The sequence below is a fragment of the Macrobrachium rosenbergii genome, chromosome 10 (genome assembly GCF_040412425.1).
Source record: "Macrobrachium rosenbergii isolate ZJJX-2024 chromosome 10, ASM4041242v1, whole genome shotgun sequence".
NCBI lineage: Eukaryota > Metazoa > Arthropoda > Malacostraca > Decapoda > Palaemonidae > Macrobrachium > Macrobrachium rosenbergii.
In genome coordinates, this window is record NC_089750.1 from 30,917,329 (window position 1) to 30,940,052 (window position 22,724).

Genomic DNA, 22,724 nt, shown 5'->3' on the forward strand with positions numbered 1-22,724 from the left:
TTGCCAGGATGCAATTGCTTTGCAATTATCGGTGGAATAGCAACTGCTAAGCTGGTCTGCATAATTAGATGACCCAGATATATACCGCCCCAATTTTTGCCAAATTAGTTCTTGAGAAGAGAGAGCGTATCAACCATTCCACGAGATTTTTGTGTTATCTCATGTTAGCTGCATGTTTAAGAATAGGAAGCTAGGGAGCAACTCAGTCGAAGAGTTAATAAAAAGGAATAGAGCTCCTATTCCTCTGTCCATGTGATAAGGACAATTTGAAAGCCCCGAATTCCCAGATAGGCACACTGTAGGCGACCACCAAGGCTTTGACTCCAGCTATTTTTGCATTGCTGGATTTATCTTCTCTCTATCTCTCTCTCTCTCTTGCTTGATTGATAGGAAAAGCTAGGAAGTATTTAGGAATCTAAATTTCCAATTTCAATGTGAGAGAATAGTAATTCCAACATGGAATCGTCAATTCCAGGCCACGTGGGCCCATCCCTAACCATCTGCCATCTTTGATTTGTGAGTTCCATTAGAAATTCCATTGTTATAAAAACTGCATGCACTGCGCTCATATAGAAATCCCTTTCTTTCTCTTGCTAATTTTCCCCATACATTTGTGAACCTTGCCGCATTTTGAGAGTAATAAACTCTTAATTATTTAACTGAGTAGGGTATTCCTTGGTGAGCTCTTAGTATTCCTGTAAATTTATTTATTGACAAATATATCAGCGAGAATTTCCTCTTTCATTCATCACTGCGGGAGCATACAAGTGTAGGAAAAAGGGCTGCCTAGGTAAACGCCAGACAAACGGTCAAGAGTCCCCCCCAACCCGCCTGACTCATTCATTTTGATAGCGGAGAATAACAATTTCTTTTCTTCCCCACGCATAACCTCTCGGCAGTCGGACTGCCCCATGCATGTTAGGATTAAGCACTTTTGTTTACCCTTATGCGTTGGAGATTTTAATATTCAATAGGATCGATGTACTGTTTTCATTATGCCACATTTAAAATTATTTGACAGCGCAAGGAAAATTTCCTCTACACAACATAAATGTATAACCCCATGAGCCTTTTTATGAGTTCTGCAGCATCTTTCCGCAAAATAAAATATATGTAAAGGCTTACTTTAGCTTGGGCTAAATTTTCGTTCATTAAGGACCCTTGGGTCTTTTCAGATAAACTGAGTCTTCCAGACACCCTGAAGTTGAGTGTTATTCAGACATTAATTTTCATTCATTCGAACAACTGAGTCTTTTCAGACACCCTGAAGTTTGCGTTATTCAGACATACTCATTTTCATTCATTTAAAAAAAATTGAGTCTCTCAGACACCCTGAAGTGAGTCTTATTCAGACATATCAATTTTCGTTCACTCTAAACAATTGAGTCTTTTCAGACACCCTGAAATTTGAGTCTTATTCAGACATTAATTTTCGTACATTACAAACGACTGAGTCTTTTCAGACACTGAAATTTAAGTCTTTTCAGACAACTGAGTCTTTTCATACAACTTGAGTCTATTCAGACCCCCCCTGAATCTGCTCATTTCGAACAATATTGAGTGTCGTCAGACATACTGAACCTGTTCACCCGAACAGACCTGAGTTTTTCGGACATTGATTTTCTAATGGGTCACTCCCATATAGGAGTTATCTCAAGATGTCTACAACATCCAGAGCCCTGCAAAATGAGGACTTCAAGTTCTACATGTCCCCTGGAAAGTGGAACTGACAGGAGAAGCCCTGAGGGACTGGGTCCAAGTGAAAGTAGACGATGCCAAGGTGGAAAGAGAGACAAAAAGAATAGCCTGGGAGAAATGAGAAGAGGCAGAATGACAGGAGAAGGAGAAGGAAAGGCAGAAGGAGAAAGAAAGAATAGCCCAGGAGAAACGAGAAGAGGCAGAAAGACAGGAGAGGAAGAAAGAGCTCATCAGCTTGCAATGGCAGCTCATGACAGGTGCAACACACCAACACCCTCTCCTTATTCAACCCTCAGCAGTGCAAGCACCCTCATAAGAAAATGGGGCGCAGCTGAGCCTGAAGCCTGGCTCGACCATATTGAAAAGGTCCTGATGACCTATCAGCCCTTTACTGAAGAAGTGCCTCTGATCCTGTGAAAACACCTGGAAGGAAAGGGTGCCATTGCATTCAATGCTGTCCCCCCTGAGAGGAAATCTTACCCTTGTTCGCCAAGCCATTATAAAAGCTTTTGAAATAACTCCCGACAGGTGGAGGTAAAGGTGGAGAAATATGCCCAAGGAATCAGGCCAAACCTGGTCTGAGTGGATCTCCAAAAAGACCCAGGCCCTAAAACGATGGCTAGAAGCTCTGAAAGCCATTAGTGTAAAGGATTAAGAGGTGCGAAAGAAACGAGCAGGATAAGGTTACTGCTGATTTGCTGAGGACACAGGCGGTTTATATAGCGGTGGACTGACGTCACGCCAAGGAATACAATGAGAACTAGGGTGACCTGAGGTCAATCACATTTGACAATAAATACAATGAACAAATACACTTTGAGTTACACAAATGGACAATAACTAAGTTGAATACATTCTGATACTTGAGAAAAAGAAACACATGATATACAAGTTGGTGACAGGTAAATATTTACATAAATTAATTTAAATGACTGGGTATGACTGGATCTGCGTGACCCATTATCGTAGGAGTGGCGATCCTAGGAGAGGTAAAGAAAATGGGTCGCCACCACAGAAAACCCGCTTAGCGGGGACTTTACAGGATGTCCTTGAGCTCTTCCAGCTTGAGAACTTCTTATTTTATGCTCTGCCAACTCTCGCCACTCATCTACGCGATAAGGAGCCTAAGACAGTGGTCGAGTGCTGCCATTGGGCTGACATATGGGATATGCACATCCCCATCTTTGTTCCCATGGATGAAAATTATATTCCTCCTCACCTGCCTCAACCAACTCCCAGCAACCTCACAAGAATGGGCACCCCCTTAAGAAACCTGTGTGTGGGTATTGTAAGAGAATAGGGCACCCCACTGAACAGTGAAGGCTGAGAATCAGCCAGAAGACCCCTCTACTGTACATCCTCAAACGGGACAACGTCCCAACAAGCCACACCTGGGTTGTGGATGAAGGGTAAAGGGCCTGCTCCCTCCAATGGGTCAGTGCCGGGTAAAGATTATAGCCGGACTTCTTGCCCCGCTTGCAAAGTCTATGGGCACTTTGCCCAATGGGCAAAATGCCCTAATAATAATAAGTACGCCCGCCCTTGCCTTGGCAGTCACCAACCCAACATCCTTAGGTACTCCAGCCCAGGGTCCCATATATGTGGCACTTCCCTGAGGTAGGTGCCCCACCAGCCAGGTCAAGGCACTTGATGATTCTGGCGCACAAAATTATGTCTCTCATACGGGAAGACAAAATTTCCCGTGGAGCTACCATTAACAGACGCAAACTCATCACGATTGAAGGTATCAATCACTTTAAGATGATACTTCATACTGTCAAGTTGAGGGTCACGAGACCACACACATCTGAAATCTACGACCTTGCAGTAACTAGACACATTCCTGGAGGTTATGACATCCTTCTGTGACAGGACTTCCAGTCCCTATCTAAGTTACAGGAATCCAGGGTCCCAAATCCCCCAAATCATTCATTAGGCAAGGGTAAGCCTCCAACGCCTGCATTCTTTCCACTGTCAGTGCCACCTGAGTGCAATGTGCAGTGGCCCCCTCCATCAAGATTGATTCCCGATCTCATTCCGGTGCTCGGCCCCTGCCCCAGTGCCAGTGCCAGGGCCCCAGATAGATCCCCCTCCAGGAGATCTCACACTTGATTCACAATCTCTGCCAGTGTCACTTGGGTGCACTGAGCAGTGCCACTCTCTGTCCATCCTGAATGGCGAGCAATTTCCAAATCAAATGTTAGTGCCTCACCCTGCCTTAGTGCTAGTGCCAGAGCACGTCCCCGATCTCCTTCCCAGAGGTCCCAGTCCGGGCCCCCTTTCTTCTCCCGGCTTGGCTCCACTACCAATGCTGGTAGGAGAGATGGACCCTTCTGACCACAATGGCAGCTCACCCAAAGGTGCGGCCTCACAACCTGCGCCTGAGCTGGTCACTCTTACCTGCGAGCCTCTCATGCCCCCCATGACTGCTTCCTCTCTGTCTCAGTCTGCCGCAGACACAACAGTGAGTAAGGATTCTGCCATGTCTCAAATGGCCGATGAACTCAAGGAACTGCAACGGATCATGGTAGAGCTTGTAAAGAAGGCCCCTGTGTCAGCCGTCAAAGAAGCTGACACAGGTGGCACTCAAATACCCTCCCCGGGCTCGGTTCCACCGGTTCCCCTACCATGACAAACCATCAAGGTAAGAGAGGTCCGTGGAGGAAATACCACGGGCGTGGATAATTTCAGGTAGCTTAAAGAGAGCCCCCAAGCTCTCCTGCCACCCGTGCCAAATTGGCACAATGTCATGCCTTTATCCTATGAAGACTTTGGCACTCTATCCAGAAGAGGATGCAAGGGTCCTTCACCTATTTCCCTTATAACCCTATCCTTTATTGTTTTCCTTTAACATTTCCCTTCCTTTCTTTTGATTATTACTCATTTATTTTATGCCATACCAACGCCCCATTTAACTTTAATCCCCTCTGCCCATGGAGAATGCCATTGACAGATATTCCAATTGCATAAGTCCTATGACTTCCCTTTCATGCTTACCACAGCATGGTACATTTAAAATACGATATGCCATTACCATTAGTTATTATTATATGAGTGCCAACTGTGCACAGTGCCGTTATCGTAGATGTTGGCAAATGATCCTGCCGGAGGAGTCGTGCCCTCTGGCTACCTTTGCAGCCTTCTTGGTCTAAGAATGAACCTAGCTGTTTTCCATAGGCTAAGGAATGTAATTTTGGCATATTTAATCATCGTCTTTTATGAACAATCATTGATTACTCTGAATCTGTCATGTCATCTATTCTCTTTGTGAATCTCTGTAATAAATCTTGAGTCTCAGACTCGCGTCCTTGTGTTTATGGTGCCCGAATGGCACTGAGCCATTGCTCAAATATTGTGGAAACACCTAACTAAGTGCATGTTTACCTTATTGTGATGCCTCTTCAAGGCAGACTAACTGCATGTGTGGAAAATTCATAATTGATTATTATTAAGAGTGCATGAAGTATCTCTAGAATAAACCTAGTATTAATTCATTGTTTTAACTATACCATTACATTGTGAGAACATTCTGATTAACGCTGCCTTAACGTAATAGGAATTAGTGTTAAGAACATGTCATTTCTAGCAGCAAGTATTTATTCTGTGTTAACTTAAATGTCAGTGTTGCTTTGCCTCTTGAAATTAATTGCTATGCAGTTAAGTTAAATTATAAGGTACCGAGGGGAAATGAGGGATCAGTACAGTAAAGTCTTTAAGTGAGTTTGCTTGCTGGTAATCATTCTCATCTGATCTAGGGTATGAATGCTAACTTGGTTGGGGAGGTGCAACGAATGGAACTTCCTTCCAAGCAACCTCACCCAATTTTACATCCATAACATAACTGAGAAAGAATGTGGGTTTCCACTCCCCCCTTCGTAAACTCTCTCTCATTCTCCAAAATGGCTAAGCCCTTTAACCCTTCTCTCTGTCCAAATGGCTGCCTAAGGCCTTGTTTCCAGGTGACCTTCATGTCTTCTTGGTGGCATCAGACAACAGGCAAAGGAGGAGCCAAAAAAAGAGAAAGTTGGCTCCGCCCGCCATGGTAAATCCTCTACGAGGTTTAACTGGATGCCATGTGGTCTATATAGAAAACGTGACAAAGATTGGCCTTTTGCGCCATCTATCTGGATGCCCAGGCATAATCTCTGAGGTTATTAATAGACGATACAATGGCAATTGAGAGAGAGAAGCGTTCAGAACTCCACCAAGGACAGATGTCCTTTGCCTGTCCCTTGTACCCTCCAGGTGTTCGACCCCGAGGTTTGAACCAGTATACATTTGTAGTGGCATCCGCCATTTATTCCCTCCTCCAGTATTGACACCCCTATTGAACGAGGACATCATCATCTTGAAGGTAATGTACCTGAATAAGGTTCCTTAGTCATTCATGATTCCTGTTATTTCCCTGATTTAATTTCTCTTCCATTGTGCGATCACCTTCAGTAATTTGTGTTGGAGCATTAAGTGTTAATGTAATTATGCATTTAGTGTTGAACTGAGTTATTTGGCACCATCTGTGCATTCCCTCAGTTCCCTTTGAGCATCTTATGATTCTTGCAAGTAACCACCTTGCATTTCTTGCAGATAGGCTTTGGCTGTGGAACCACTTGGCTCTATCCCATGTGCAGTACCCCCTTCTACCTCCTCTGTGATGTTTCCTGTTATGAAGACATCATCAGCGTAGAATATCTATCCTGTGTAAGATTCATTCATTTAGCAGGCCCTTATTATTACCTGCCCAGTAATCAGTCATTCTTCTGATCTGTGTTCTCTTATGTAAATGTAATTTGTGAAGAGAACCCTTGAGCTTACGTAATCTTCCCTGACGTGAAGATGGCCTTAAGCCACAGAATCTCCCTTGCTTTGTTTGTCTACAAAGTTGCCCTAATATTGAGTCAGGTGTGTGATAAATAAAGAAGATTTCTTGATAATGTAAGGAACCCCCTGCATTCATTCGTTGCCGCCCAGAATCAAGTAAGTATCCTAGGGACATTCGTAGCAGTATATATATATATATATATATATATATATATATATATATATATATATATATATATATATATATATATATATATACATTATATATATATTATATATATATACATATATAATGTAACATAATATAAAATGAACTTCTGTCACTTCTGCATGGCTGACCTTATTTTACATTAATAACTATTAAGCTACAAATATAGTTTAATGTCGAATTCACTATACCTTGGGAATAACTTACACCTAGGAGGAATTATAACTGATAATGGTATCTGTTCTGGCAAGGATTCACCGAGTGGTCAAAGTGGACTGTTTATCGTTGTATCGGAAGTAAAGATTTAAGCTCGAATCCTGGCCAGTGCAGATGTACTTATTAGATATGATTCCCTTTGTGTGAAATTTATCCTCATTTTATAGCGATTCGATGATAAACGACATTTATGGTTTATATATATATATATATATATATATATATATATATATAATATTATATATATATATATATATATATATATATATATATATATATATATATATATATATATATATATATATATACACATACATATATATATTCCTACCTATAAATATGTACAGTGCCGATCCTCAGGTGAAACACATGCATGCATAGTTGAAATGACTTTGCAGAAGAAATGCTTGTTTGCGAATGGATGTACTTTCGCGCGACTCATGCTTGGTAAGTCTTGACTTACGTTTAGACAAATTAGTGAGCCCTGTGGGTCTCCTGTTTGATAGTGATCTTGACCTTTCTACCTCTATAGTTCGATGTTTATGCAACCGTTAGCGATAAAGATCTGATAACCATCTCTTATCACGTTTCTTTATCTCTTCAAAATATTTTATCTTTATCTAAGCACAATGGCCAGCAACTCGTTTTCAAGGTGACATTACATATAATACAATCAAGTCTTATTGCTAACTGAAACGCGAGTTAAATAATAATGATTATACACATGAGTACTGCTATTCTAATTAATATGTTGTCCCTAACAAAGGAGTAAAAATGATGTTCAGAAACTCCTTGGGTTGTGATGAAGGACTCACAGCGATAAGCTTGTCGAGACATCCTGTCTGCCATGTTTTCGTGACCTTCGGGAATATCAGGACCCACTTTGTGTGTATGAGTGGGTTCTGGGTAATATAAAAACAAACTTGGAGAGGCGATTGCTTGTCGCCCTTTCCAAAACGAGGACTTCTCATGTGAGCTACACAAATAAATAAAAATCGTTTATCAGTGTTTGAGGCTATCTTTAGATGCAGAAGATGGCCATCATGCTCTCTGTCAGCGATAGTTGTTTATGAACACATGATGAGGATTCAGTAGAACTAATTGCCTTGTCAGCAGCTAATAAAGAAAATTTAAAGAAATAGATTGTTATTGAATGATCGGACTAATAAAGAATATTTAATCTTACCTATTTTCCCCCAGAATGAAGCTTCAAGGGGTAATCCCCAAGATCTCTACATACACTCATTAATATCTATGGCTACTAGGCGTCATGTTAAACACTTAAACACTGAAGTAAACCACTTGAAGGTAAAGTATCCTCTTCAGCTGCTTTATCATTTTGGTATAATAATTATCCTATATGCATCTGGGTAAGCCTTAGTTTATTACATTTAACAAAATGCGATAAAATAAACTGAGCAACATAACGCCCTTTCTAGCCCAAGAACGAAGAGAACAAGAAAAGGAAAAATAAAGAGAAGGTTGGGGCTTCATCATAAAAAAAGACCTAAAATTGCCTTTTTTTCCACTTTTTAAGCACCATTACTGTTTCGACTGACGGTTCCTCTCTCGCAGTCCTTTGGCTCCGCTGCACATAGGAGCAGTCTTCTTAGGGTAACCTTTTGTCTATTCTAGTCAGACCAAAAGTATGTATAAAGATTAAGAAGGAAATTTTATATATATATATATATATATATATATTATATATATATATATATATATATATATATATATATATATATAAATATATATATATATATATATATATATACTATATATTACATATGTATGTTTTACAATATCTATTTACATATATAGACACATACATATATAGGCTATTATATCTACTCACATTTCTACCCATCCATAGATGTATGCTTGAACACACATCTCTTAGAAATTGAAAATCATATTCTCTGATTTAAATATAAAGGCACCATGTGAAAGAGAGAGAGTGAGAGTTCTAAGGTTTCCCATGAAATCAAGAGCATATCTTAGAAACTAGAAAGCGTGATTGTGATATTGACCTTGGTCTCTTATTTATTTTTCTTTAATTTATCTATAATTATTATATCCGAGCCCATAAGAAGTCTGACATGCTCACGTCTGTGAGATGAAGTTGAAAACTTTCGTCTTATTGAAGCTTTATTGCATTGGTCAATAGAGCCTACAAGTTTGCTCTAATTTTATCAGTTTTCCTGCTGAAATTGAACTTCTCAAAGACGCTCCCAGGAAGAACGGATTTCCAACCCGTTAGTTGTATTGCTTCACAGGTAAGCAACTGAACAACCTTGTTAACCTATGCACAATGCCGCTTCTTTCACTAACGTTAGCCCCGTTATGGGTGCAGTACTTTCAGTGCACCCCAAGCGGTGCGCTGTAGGCATTACTTAAGGTTCTTTGCAGCGTCCCTTCGGCCCCTAGCTGCAAACCCTTTCATTCCTTTCACTGTACCTCCGTTCATATTCGCTTTCTTCCGTCTTACTTTCCACCTTCTCCTAACAATTATTGTTTCATAGTGCAACTGCTTTGAGGTTTTCCTCCTGTTACACCTTTCAAACCTTTCTACTCTCAATTTTTCTTTCATTGTTGAATGACCTTATAGGTCTCAGAGCTTGACCTTTGGCCAAAATACTGTGTATAACGTTAGCGTTTATTTTTATCCCCAATTATAGACAACAAAGTTTTGTTTTTTTTATTTTAAGTTGTTTATAATCCTAACAATCACTTATTTTAAGTTGTTGGCTTATGTCATATTTAAAGATCGCTTTAAGTCTCATTTTATTTAATCTTATACTTGTGATCGCTCTGTGGCGACTTACTGGGGTCAAACGATTAGGGACAGCCTTTCAGAATTAACTGCGCTTGAAAGAACCCACCATTTTGGGGAACTTACAACCATACTCCTCAGTAAGTTCAAAAGCCAACCTCCTTGCTGACAACTAAAAAGCCTTCCATGTCTGATCTGATCACAGGACGTTTTCCCGTAACATAACTGCATCTCTTCACTGCCTCACTGAAACCTACACTTGGGGCATACAGTGGTGGCTTCAGGACCATCTGATTTTGACCAAAATGAACTAGTTACAGTATATGTCCTATAGGTAATGTTATATATACAAATCACGTTTTATGGTTATTTTTTTATTTTTCATACAACAGCAATATTTTTTCTCCAGAGTATTTTATAATGCAAAGAAAATAAAGACCACGGTTTGTTAATCTGAAAAAATGAAAAAAGTGGCAAGCTGGAAGGGGACGAAGAAACAAAACAAAAACAGTTAATTTCAGAGTGATGAATAAATAATATGAGGATTCATCAGAATGGAAATTTTCCGTACAATTTTAAACAACAAATACTGTCCATTTTTTTTTACCAACTCACCATCAGCACTGAGGGGGATTAACCAACCCCCACCCACCCCCTGTAGGGCCATCCTTGGGGGCATACAAGTTCGGTACTGAATAACTTTTTTATTTGTATAAATTTTAGATGACTATCGTGTTCTTCGTAAAAGTATCTTTGCCCTGCCATCTTTATTTTTGTCACCTTTAGAAAATGATTCACCCGGTAACTTTACTACTAAATATTGTTTCCATTTTTCCGTATGAGTGAATGTATGTTAATGCTTCTTGTGTCCACTTATTTTATTGACTGCCTTCCTTGACTACCATTCTTGCCTTGAAATATCAAGATTTTAAATTTGTCGTGCTAGATCTATCTTTCCGTGGGCAATGTTACTTTGACTTTTGTTTTTATTTTCAGTTTCATCATGCGGTAAGTTTTGTGATGACAGCATTATCAAATATTTATTTGTAAAATGCTGTATAATTGTGCTTTAGTATTAAAGTTTAATATATATATATATATATATATATAATATATATATATATATATATATATATATGGCGATATATAAATATATATATATATGTATATATATATTCATATATACATACATACATATATATATATATATATATATATATATATATATATATATATATATATATATATATATATATATGAATATTGTAATGTGTGTGTGTGTGTGTGTGTGTGTGCTATTTGAATCACTAAGTCCACGTTGGAAAGTGAGTGAGAACAAAGAGCTTTGAACAAGTACTTTCTTAGGTTATTCTACATTTTCAAGTTCAAACTGAATACAAAAGAAGTTGACAGAGATTTATATACAAAAACAGAAGGTGGGGCCTGGGTTACAGTTTGTTAACCTGGGCAGCATGTTCTTTAAACAAAAAAGACAGGAACTAAGGATCAAGGGATAATCCATGGTGGAGATTAACATTCCTGGTGAAGAAAACACTGAATGAACAGTCTCTAGCAGATTTCTTTTCCGATGGTCGTTGACCTTGTAGATAACCGTTGACTTATCCCAGTTCATCCCTGGCCTGTCTTAAGCTGCATTGGATATAGAACTATATATATATATATATATATATATATATATATATATATATATATATATATATATATATATGTGTGTGTGTGTGTGTGTGTGTGTGTGTGTGTGTGTGTGTGTGTGTGTGTGTGTGTGTGTGACATACGAATGTCTATATACATATCTCATCTTATGCAATCTCTCATACGTAATCTTTCGCCAGGCATAATTTATCATTTAAAAGAAATGTCAAAGGAATTATCATACTGTTTTCCGTGATAGAATTAGTTCTTTTTCTGCTGATGGCTGCACAATAAACGAGGAAAGCTAAAATGCAGTGTCATTTGCTACGTGCCAGAAAGGGTCTACCAACCGTTCACCATGTAGGCTACTCGGAATCTTACACAAATGCTTCTCTTACGTAAAAAGCCGAGTTTTGTTTCTCTGACGGTGATCACGTTAGCAGACGCACTTTTACTAATCTAGAAATTTTTCAGGTAATGAGTTTCTTAACTAGAAGAGCTGAACTCTTCACGAGAAAAAGTTTTCATAGTAGGAGGACTAAAACTTCATGGAAGACGCTTCCACAAAAGTCAGGTGTACACAGTTGCAGCTGGTGGTCTTTTGTTGTTAGTTGTTTATAAATCTTTACGGGCTCTAGCTTCATTCCCTTACAAAAGCATGAAGTCGAATGTAAAAGAACTCATTCAAATTATTGGACGTTATATTAGAAAGTGCGAATACCCTGATAGACAGTTTGCAGGGAAATTCTAATTTGATTAACCTATTATACCATCATAACAATCCTCAAATCACTTCTTTTATGGTGGTAATTTGACAGAATGGCAAAGAACGGGACATTCTTTGACAGAAGGGCAAAGAACGGGATATTCTCCAATGCGGTATGACTCAGTGAAAAAACGTAAACATTGTGTTGTCACGTAATTTACGCGCAGAATTTCCGAATCCTCGGTGGTGTTTGTTTTCCTAGTTAGAAAAATCATAATGGTTGACTGGAGTGTTTTGTAAGCAGTTGCTCGGTTCATTGCCTTGATCTTTATCGATGCAATTAGCTTCTCCATAACTTGAGTACCTCATCATTTATGTTATCACCGTGTCATCATGAGCAGAACCAAGGAAAAATAATATAATGTTAAATATTTCGGACGTTGTAAAGAACAGCAACCCCAGAGTACCTGAGGGTTGTTTATCTTAACAAGCTAATATTTGGGGTGGCTGATGTTAACAAGCTCATTCTGATGCTGGCGGTGCATCTGTTTGTTGTCGGCCAAATGGAATGTCCCTTCGCCGTGTTCAGTACTGGGCGGTGGCTGATGTTAACAAGTTCATTCTGAGGATAGCCAATCTTTACATGGGTACTCTGGGGTTGCGGATCTTTACAACGTCCAATATTTCCTTAATAAAACGTACTTGATTATACGTATTCGACACTTTAATTAAAAATAAATCATATTTTGCAAGCTACTTCCTTATCCATTTATCAATTTTTTTAGTAAAATCGTACACTGACTGACAAGTATAGAAGTAGAAACTAGGGATATTTTAGAACTGCTGAGGTAAATAACAATTAAAATATAGTAATTATTATTAACAAATGTAAACCTCCCGATCAAGGAACGCTAACACTCAAATAGCGATAAATGGTTTTTTGAAAACATTGCATGATGTCCTTCCAGTGTTTGCTTTTTAAATATTTATTTTTGTTTCCTGGATAAATCAACCCAGGTTTTAGCAGAATATTGTGTTTATCTTTCTAAAAGAGTAACTAGACTTCAGCTGTGCTGTCCTGACGAGCACGTACTACCGTTTGACATGAACATTAAGTATGGAATTGCATTTTATTGCAATCACAACATATTATATGGCCTACTAAATTTATTTTGAAGCCACAGGCTATGATGAATATTGTTAGCCGAAACATCAATGGTAAATGGAAATCGAGGAGTTAAAGAACAGAGTAAAACAGAGAGCGATAAAAAGTCCACTCTCCAAAAGTTACCGTTTAACCATAGGAACTTTTGAAGCCCAGACAACATTCAAAAGACCATAGACCTTAGTAATAGTTTGTGAGATCTACAAAAAATAAATAAAAACTTCCCCTTTAATTTGAGAGAATAATAGAGGGAAAGGGTATAAAACACCAAGAGGTGAAGGACACGATCAGGAAAGAATATTTGGAGAGACTTAAGGCGATACTCATAGTTAACCTCAACGCTAGAAACATAACGAATGCCATAAACACGTGGGCAGTACAAGTAATCAGATACAGAGCAGGAGTAGTGGAGTGGACGGAGGCTGAACTCCGTAACATAGACCAGAAAACTAGGAAACACATGATAGTACACAAAGCACTACACCCAAGAGCAAATACAGACAGACTATACATAACATAAAAGGAAGGAGGGAGAGGTCTACTAAGTATAGAGGACTGCGTCAACATCGAGTAGCTAAGGAGTGCATGGAAAGAAGGACTGATAAAAGCGGACGAAGACCCAGAAATATGCAGAGACAGGAGAATGATAAACAGAACAGAGGAATGGCACAGCAAGCCAATGCGTGGACAGTACATGAGACAGACTAAAGAACTGGCCAGCAATGAAACATGGCAATGGCTACAGAGGGGAGAACCCAAGAAGGAAACAGAAGGAATGTTAACAGCGGCACAAAATCAGGCCCTAAGAACAAGATATGTCCAAAGAACAATAGACGGAAATAACATCCCACCCATATGCAGGAAGTGCAATATGAAAGACGAGACCATAAACCACACAGCAAGCGAATGCCCGGCGTTTGCACAGAACCATTACAGAAAGAATTATGATTCAGTAGCAAAGCCCTCCGCTGGAGCCTGTGTAAGAAACACCAGCTAGCTTGCAGTAATAAGTGGTACTTAAGTATACCTTAGTTTAACCAGACTACTGAGCTGATTAACAGCTCTCCTAGGGCTGGCCCGAAGGATTAGACTTATTTTACGTGGCTAAGAACCAACTGGTTACCTAGCAACGGGACCTACAGTTTATTGTGGAATCCGAACCACATTATAGCGAGAAATGAATTTCTATCACCAGAAATAAATTCCTCTAATTCTTCATTGGCCGGCCGTAGCATCGAACGCAGGTCCAGCGAAGTGCTAGTCGAGAACGATATCGACTCGTCCATCAACCTGAGGGAGTGATAGAAAACGATCAGGCGAAGATCCTCTGGAACTATGGTATCAGAACACATAGGGTGATACGTGCCAATAGACCTGACTTGACTCTGATTGACAAAATCAAGAGCAAAGAGTCACTCATTGATGTGGCAATACCATGGGGACACCAGAGTAGATGAGAAAGAAAGAGGAAAAAATTGATAGTATCAAGACCTGAAAATCGAAATAAGGATATGGGATATGCCAGTGGAAATTGTACCCATAATCATAGGAACACTAGGCACGATCCCAAGATCCCTGAAAGGGAACCCGGAGAAACTAGAAGCCGAAGTAGCGCCAGGACTAATGCAGAAGAGAAAAACAGTACATAGATGGGACTCCTAAGGAGGCAGGATGCAACCCATAACCCCACACTATAAAAACCACCCAGTCGGATAGGATGACTGTAATAGACAAAGAAAAAAAATTAAATAAAAAAAATAATAAACAGACATGTGGCCCTTGAATCTGATTTCTTATCAAAGATTTCCAAACCAGCTCACGATGTTGTCTCTTCTTCTATAATTCAGGTTATTTTGCTACATTTTTGCCTGGAATCTATTTTGAATTTCGTTGGTGGGCATAGCAGCATGCTGCTACACTCCATTTGATGTATGTCAATAAGCTTTTTTGAATTTGAATTTGAATAATTCAGGTTAAGTTTACAGTTTTACATTTATTTTCATTGTGAAATCATACATGTTACTTAATTTTAAAAACATTTTCAAGTAAATTTGTTTCTTTGGAATCAAATAGCCGCATTATTCAGTTGAATATAAAATTGAGACTGAAGATAGTCAGTGAAATACAAACACGCATTACACACACACACACACACACACACAAACACACATATATATATACTGTATATATATATATATATATATATATATATATATATATATATATATATATATATATATATGTATGTATGATGTATATTAGAGAGAGAGAGAGAGAGAGAGAGCAAAAAACATTACGAAGGATGTATGAACATGGTTTTATGTACAGTATATATATATATATATATATATATATATATATATATATATATATATATATATATATATATATATATATATTTATATATAAACGCTTCGTGCGTTTTATAGAAGAGAAGAGAGCAGATAAATGAAGAAAGGACAATAACAACAATAACCACAGTGAACATTGCAGTCAGTATGGAAGCCGTCAGTAAGCATTACTTTATGTCAGCTGGCTCAAATTGATTCTAAAACATTGATGATTCCTTTATTTATTTTTGCGGTAAGCTCTGATTTTGTTATAATGTCGTCTGGTCGCTGTTATCTTGCGCTTGCAAATTTCACCAGGAAAATCAGTCTTAATACACCAGACAGACTACCTTTTACCACATTGTAGGAACAGGAGATACTGGTATATGACATTCTTTAATAATAAGTGACAACGATTGTATTGAAGCAAAATAGGTGATTTTAGGATGTTTCAGGTTCAGTCATGGTGACGTCTCGTTAGGCAGCGTAAAAGAAGTCATAGGCCTATCAGGATCGGACTTAAAACAATACAAAGCCACATAATTATATGCTGAAGTCAGACATCAAAGGGGAGGTGAGGTACTTAGGGAAGGTTGCAGTGGACTGGTTCGAATACCAAGCTTATGACGCCAGAGAGAGAAACGGATGCGATTCAGCTGGCAACAATAATGTCGTAGATATTCAGCCTCTGGCTCTGACCTTACCGAATCCTTTCTCATTCCAGCTATTTGTGTGGGTCGACTAGAGGCGGTTCTAGCTTGACCTCTCGATAAATAGCTACCATCTCATCCTGTGATATGACGAGTTGGTAGATAACAAAACACATCGATTTTTTTTCAAATTGCATTTGGCTTTCATTTTTATTAAGTGGAATAAAGTGCTTTATTCAATTCAATATTTTAGTTTTCTGTTTTCTGTAAAAGAAAACTATTGAGACGACTATTTGTCTGTCCGTCCGCACTTTTTCTGTCCGCCATCAGATCTTAAAAACTGCTGAGGCCAGAGGGCTGCAAATTGGTATGTTGATCATCCACCCTCCAATAATCAAACATACCAAATCGCAGCCCTCTAGTCTCAGGAGTTTTTATTTTATTTAATCTTTAAAGTAAGCCATGACCGTGCGTCTGGCACCGCTGTAGCTGCCAACAACACAGACCACCACCGGGCTGTGGTTGAAAGTTTCATGGGCCGCGGCTGAGAGTTTCATGGGCCGTGGCTGAGAGTTTCATACAGCATTATACGCTGTACAGAAAACTCGATTGCGCCGAAGAAACTTCTGCTCATTTTTTACTTGTTTTATCTCATCAAAATACACACATAAATTGATATAGTGATGAAGATTGCCAGGCAGTCCCAATATGTGCTTATTTACTTTAGTAATACTGTTCAGTGGTTACATGAGTACATGAATGCACGTGTAAGCATTTCTGACAAACAAGATCATGTGCAAATTTTACTTCTGGTTTCAGTCCTGCGATATTCAACAAATTGTAGATGGAGCTTATATAAAATTCCAGGAACAGATTCGCAACCAAAGGTCAACAACATATGACATATAACAGCTTTGATAGGTAAACCAAATGATTAAGCTCATTCTTGGTATAATAACAATTTTAGTGTTAGAAACGAAATGCTTCCGTCTTCAAATACTTTTAGAGTGGCATACGCTCCTGTAAGAAAATCAATAAAAGAGAAAAAGATTTAGTTTCTCTTTAAACCACAAGGGTTGATCGGAGCCAGCAAAGCTCTCCCTCGATTTCTGGATTATCACTTCTCTTTCCATTGAGATTTTTAGCGCAGTAACTTAACTCAGTGGAAAAACGCCATCGCGTAACAGTAAGATGATGACGATGATGATGATGATGATGATGATGATGATGATTATATTATTATTTGATGGAGTCGTGTCAAGTGAATTTGCAGTAAGGAGGAGGGGGTGGGGGGCGCGACCAAGGAATGTTATTTTACCTTTGCTCTTTTCCCTGCTTATTGACTTTAAAATGTATAAAAGCAGCTCGAAGATTGAAGAGATCGTTTCGATTGGAGTAAAGATAGAAAATTAACAGACTTAGAATATGCAGATAATGTGTTAATGTATCTCGAGAGACGGGACTCGAAAGTAATAAAAGAAAAATAGCAATGAGGAGAGAGTGTGCATACGGGGACGAAATAACATTATATGAAGAAAAGACTAAAGAGGGTGAATCATTTGAATATTCATTTCTAAATATTTAAAGGATTTAAATGATTCAGAAGCAATTATAGTTAAGACAGGCCCTTTTGAGTTGGAATAAAGTAAAAGTCTACATAAGGCAAATCAAACAATGGATCCGGTTGAATAAGATAAAAAAAAAAACTAATCTCGCACACGAAAGTGAGATTATTCGTATTAAGATCTGTATTGCTAACGGACACCAGTTGCGGCTTAGCAGCGAAAATATATCTAAAAGAATGAGATGTTTTGAGAATACGGCTTTAAGAAGAATAAAATTAGTCAGATAGCAGGACAGAGGGAGAAATTACACCATGAGGAAAATTACGGTTGTTCCAAATTCCAAACGTAAACGAGATAACATGAATGAAAGAGAAATGGCGATGGCTTGGAAATATCCGCGCAGTCCCTGTGAGGAGAATAGTAGGATACGTGACACTCCTGTGTGCACGAGAAGGGTTGGAGGATCCAGACCTGCTTGTCTGAGAACAATGAGAAGGGAGGCTGAGGATGAGTGGAAATCTGTGGAAGATAAAGCACAGGAAAACCACGATGAAATGTCTAAAAGCCAAAATCTGAGCCTCTGAGAAATCACAATAGTTTTAGTTTTCTTGATGTGAAAGCTTAAGCTGTTGACAGTCTTACCGTCAACTGCACCAACAACTTCTAATGAATGCTTAGAAAATAGCTACATGATTATAGACAAAATGTCTAAAATATCAGTTTTGTACATTTAACAAAAAATTTCAGTTATTTGACCATAAACTTCAATCAATCATAAATTATTTTATTTCTCGGATTACAAAATCCAGATTAATTGTTATCAAGCATCTCAAATATTGGAATAATTTTCCAAATTGTTTTTGCTGTTGGGAATTTTAAACAAATGGAGAACTAAGTGTTGTTTCATATTAGATCTAAAAACCATGGTCTTTATATGGTTAGATTTCATTTCAATATTAAGATGTTAAACATAAGCTCTTCTATTCATTTTGCACATCTATAGCCTAAGAGGCTATGTAACAGTGTTGTATGGTCAGAGTATAATGGTATTTGAAAAACAAATAACCCTCATCTCAGATATATTTCTTAAAATCACATTAATATATATTCAGAAAACAGATTTGATAACATTCTCCCACTGCCGCTCGCCCCATCATAATATTATTAGATAGATAGACAGGTAAAGTATCTATTGATATTTTTATTTTAATATTTTTCGTCACGGGGCGGTGTTGTAAGGTGAATAAGGTAAGCTAATAAAGACGTTCAATTAATGCTGACATTTCAACTTTCTTTAGAAAAAGACTTTCACTGGTAAACAATTAGCGAAGGGGTCACCTGTAACGTAACTGAGCGAACACAATGAGTCATGAGTGACGTAGGCAACTTGAATATCTTTTGGTGAGTGTTACGCGCGAACAGGATGGAACGGCTACGCTTCACTCAAAGTTCAGCTCGATCTTTGTAAATCCTTCAGTGCAGGCTGCAGGACTTCCCGGGGTAAACGTGTCTCAAGAAGGCCTTTAGACTTATCTAGAAATGTTAAACTGACGTCTCAGAGCCGTTTTCTTCAGTTGTAGCGATTCTGTTATGATTAAGGGACTTCACTGACACACCACAACTCAAAAGAAACTTCAATCAAGGCTTAGTAGAGTGTCTCGGACAGTGTAGCAAGAATGGCGGTTACTAAGATGCAGGGATGGAGTGACTTCACTGACAGACTCTGGAATCGTCTGCCACTTCATCTCAGAAGATTCATTGTGTCGATGACCGTCTTCATCATGGGATCCACAGTCAGAGGTTAGATCAAGTGACTTTTCTTTCTCTGGTCGTGGAAAGGTACCGACCCTATTCTGAATTGCTATGAGGTTCCGGTGTTGTGATTTGCTCTAGTCGATTCCATTTCCCCAGTCAGAGTTGTAGCAGAACATGTACATATATATATATATATATATATATATATATATATATATATATATATATATATATATATATATATATATATTCGTATATATTCGTATACGCATATTTATCTCTTTTATCAATATTTTTAATGAATTTTCTGAAAAAGCCAATGATAAAAATACTCATCTTTCCAAGATTTGATTCGTGGAATTAAAAATAGAATTCCAAACCTTCAACACTTGTCGGAACTTTCATTTAGTTAAATGGAAATAATACCATAAATCACGAAGCTCATTTACTCTTACGTATTAATTAATTTAGGGGTGCAGGCAAAATGCAATAGAAAACTCCTCTTTTTTTTATATTTGATATTCTTCATCAATTTTATTGGCAAATAAAAACCTACTTGTAAACAATATTTCAATATTACTCTTGGCAAACTTCCATTTTCCAATATTTTCCATTTGATTTTCAGTTGCAAATATGGACAACAGTCAAAAGAACATTTTCCATTTACCTTAATTACTGTTTATTTTCGTTAATTCTGAATAATTATATACTTTTATGTAGCCTTCATCACGTTTGTTTGAATTGACTTGTATGCAACCGACTTAATAGCTGGGAAATATTTTTGGCACTCTGGAAACACCGTGGGTAATTCTGCAATGAAAACACAAGAATCTTCAGAACAATTACATTAAATTTACAATGCTGTCTCAGTAATCTCTTTGGTTCTGTTGTAACTCATTTTCATGTTGTTTTATATAAGGTACTAAAATGATATCCAGTAAATGCTCCATAAAAATGTTATACAGATTAATATAAGAAAAAGACTTATTAAATGAAATTTGGGTTTCAGTTTCTTCTTGTTATATGCATATTTTAACATATGAATAATTTACAAAATACTTCTCTTAACTTGCGATAGCCCCTGCTGTCATCTTCAGAGTATCTTTGTGATATGTTTTTCAGTCTGGTGACATCCTGTTTATATAACCTATCTTCTACGCCCCCATATTGTCCAAAGGTTGTTGTATACTTCGGTAATCCTTTGTCCTGTTTCGATATAAGGATTTTCAGTAATCCTCTCACGGTCCTATAGGTTCGACCTTCTGGCCAGATCTTACAGGCTGACTCTTCTAGAACTCATTTGTTGCTGTCATCTAGGCCGCTGAATGCTTCGTTTCCTGCTATGGGTAGTGAATGCTTTGTTTCGTATGTGTAGTGAGTTTATTGTTTTTGTTTACTAACATCCTGTATGCGAAATTCAGTCCATAATGTTTATCTCAACAACGCAAAGATAATAAATTATTACTGCTCCTACGTGTTATTTTTAAGCACATCCCGATTTCTCCCTGTCAGCCTCCCCCTCGTAAGAAAGGTCACCCACCACCCTGAATTATATGAATCCCTGCCATTTTTTTACTTTATTTTCTCTGTTTTTGTTACTGCGTATTTTCTTCCTAAGCATATTATTAACACAAAATATAAAATAATATTTATCATTTTATTAATTTACTTGTGGCTTCTTTTTTATGGCTTCATTCTCTTCATTCAGTTTTCCTTCCCCTGCTAACAAAGAAAATTTCATCCGCTGTCGGAAGATCTTCTCTGAACCATTCTGGGTTACGTGAGTCATGAAACTAACTTTTAGTTTATTCCCCCCTCATGTATTTTGGATGACATGTTCTTAAAGCTCTCAGAAATAATCATATTTTCTCGCTTTCACTCTGCTACGGAAAAGAGCGCATGTGAAAGCCTTTGTGAATGCTCTTCCTGCTTATTATCGTTTCAAATCCTTCGGAAGGGAAGTTAATCCAACTCTTTTAATGGATGCGCAAGACGTTTTCTCCGGCAGCAACATTTATGGCGCCAGTGACTGACGTCAGTGGAAGAGTTTGGAAAGGGTGGCTGAGCAGAGTATGGTTCTTCGGCGAGTTCAGAGCTGTCTTTATATTTCAACAACCTTTAACTTTTGATGAAGTTAAATAACATAATTTCACTCTTCATAATAGAATAGATTACTACTGGTACTGCCTACCATTGACGAGGAACTATGTAAATGTACACATACGTACACACACGCACCATATATATATATATATATATATATATATATATATATATATATATATATATATATATATATATATATATATATGTGTGTGTGTGTGTGTGTGTGTGTGTGTGTGTGTGTGTGTGCTCAGGTGGGTGTATGTGTATGTTTTTGTGTACCGACCACAGACTCTTTATGATTCCCATGTCTTCCGATCGGTGACGTTAAGCAACTCTAGTTGGGTGATCACATAAAATGGTACCTACTGTCGGGCTGGCATCCTCATCACAAAAATACTTGGTGAAAATCGGAAAAGCATCTTTCTCTGTTGCATCTTTGCTAAGGAGAAGATCTTAGCGGTATAAACAGTACTGTATTCATTGTATTCATGCTATGGATGTCTACACTAACGAATAGATGTCTCAGATGGAATCATTGTAAGTGCAAAACTGCAGGCTCCTATTTCTCTACAAAGACGGACATTCTGTGAAATGTAGAGCTCAATGGTGTTAACAGTCTTAACAGTAGTTAATACAAACATAAAGAAACATACTCCTTCTTTTAGCATTACAAGACATTGTATCAGCTTTCTGTTGCTCTCTTCCACAGGAGAATGGTTCTTGTTCTGGATATACTACAGGAAGGCTTTCGGCGATCATCCAACGACCAAGCACGCTTCTGTACCAAATGGCACTACCATCTCTCCTTCGGAGAATCCCTGGCTCTTTAACCTTGACGATATCTGCCTTCAAGGTCTGGGCTTCTACTGGCTATGGGCAACCACGGTCTCCTTCGCTATCTACCTTCTCTCCGGCGCATTCTTGCATGTTAGTTTCTCTTATAAGTTTGCACATTCTCCCCATATAATAAGATTTCAGTTTTCTTCCACTTCTTTATCCAGTGGTGCCGCATTGCTAAATGGGCAGATTATTAAGTGGTAATTGTAATATCATTGAAAAATTCCTCGCTTCTAGAGTTGAATTA

General features: G+C 38.1%; 1 protein-coding gene across 1 annotated transcript in view; it reads left to right on the forward strand.

The window, feature by feature from the left end:
* Positions 1 to 19,220: 19,220 nt before the first annotated feature.
* Positions 19,221 to 22,724, forward strand: part of LOC136842580 (uncharacterized) — a 6,061-nt gene continuing 2,557 nt past the window's right edge. Inside the window, exons 1-2 of the mRNA XM_067110120.1 lie at positions 19,221 to 19,579; positions 22,350 to 22,567. Coding sequence (XP_066966221.1) covers positions 19,456 to 19,579; positions 22,350 to 22,567 — 342 coding nt within the window. The 5' untranslated portion in view covers positions 19,221 to 19,455. The remainder of the gene's footprint in view (positions 19,580 to 22,349; positions 22,568 to 22,724) is intronic.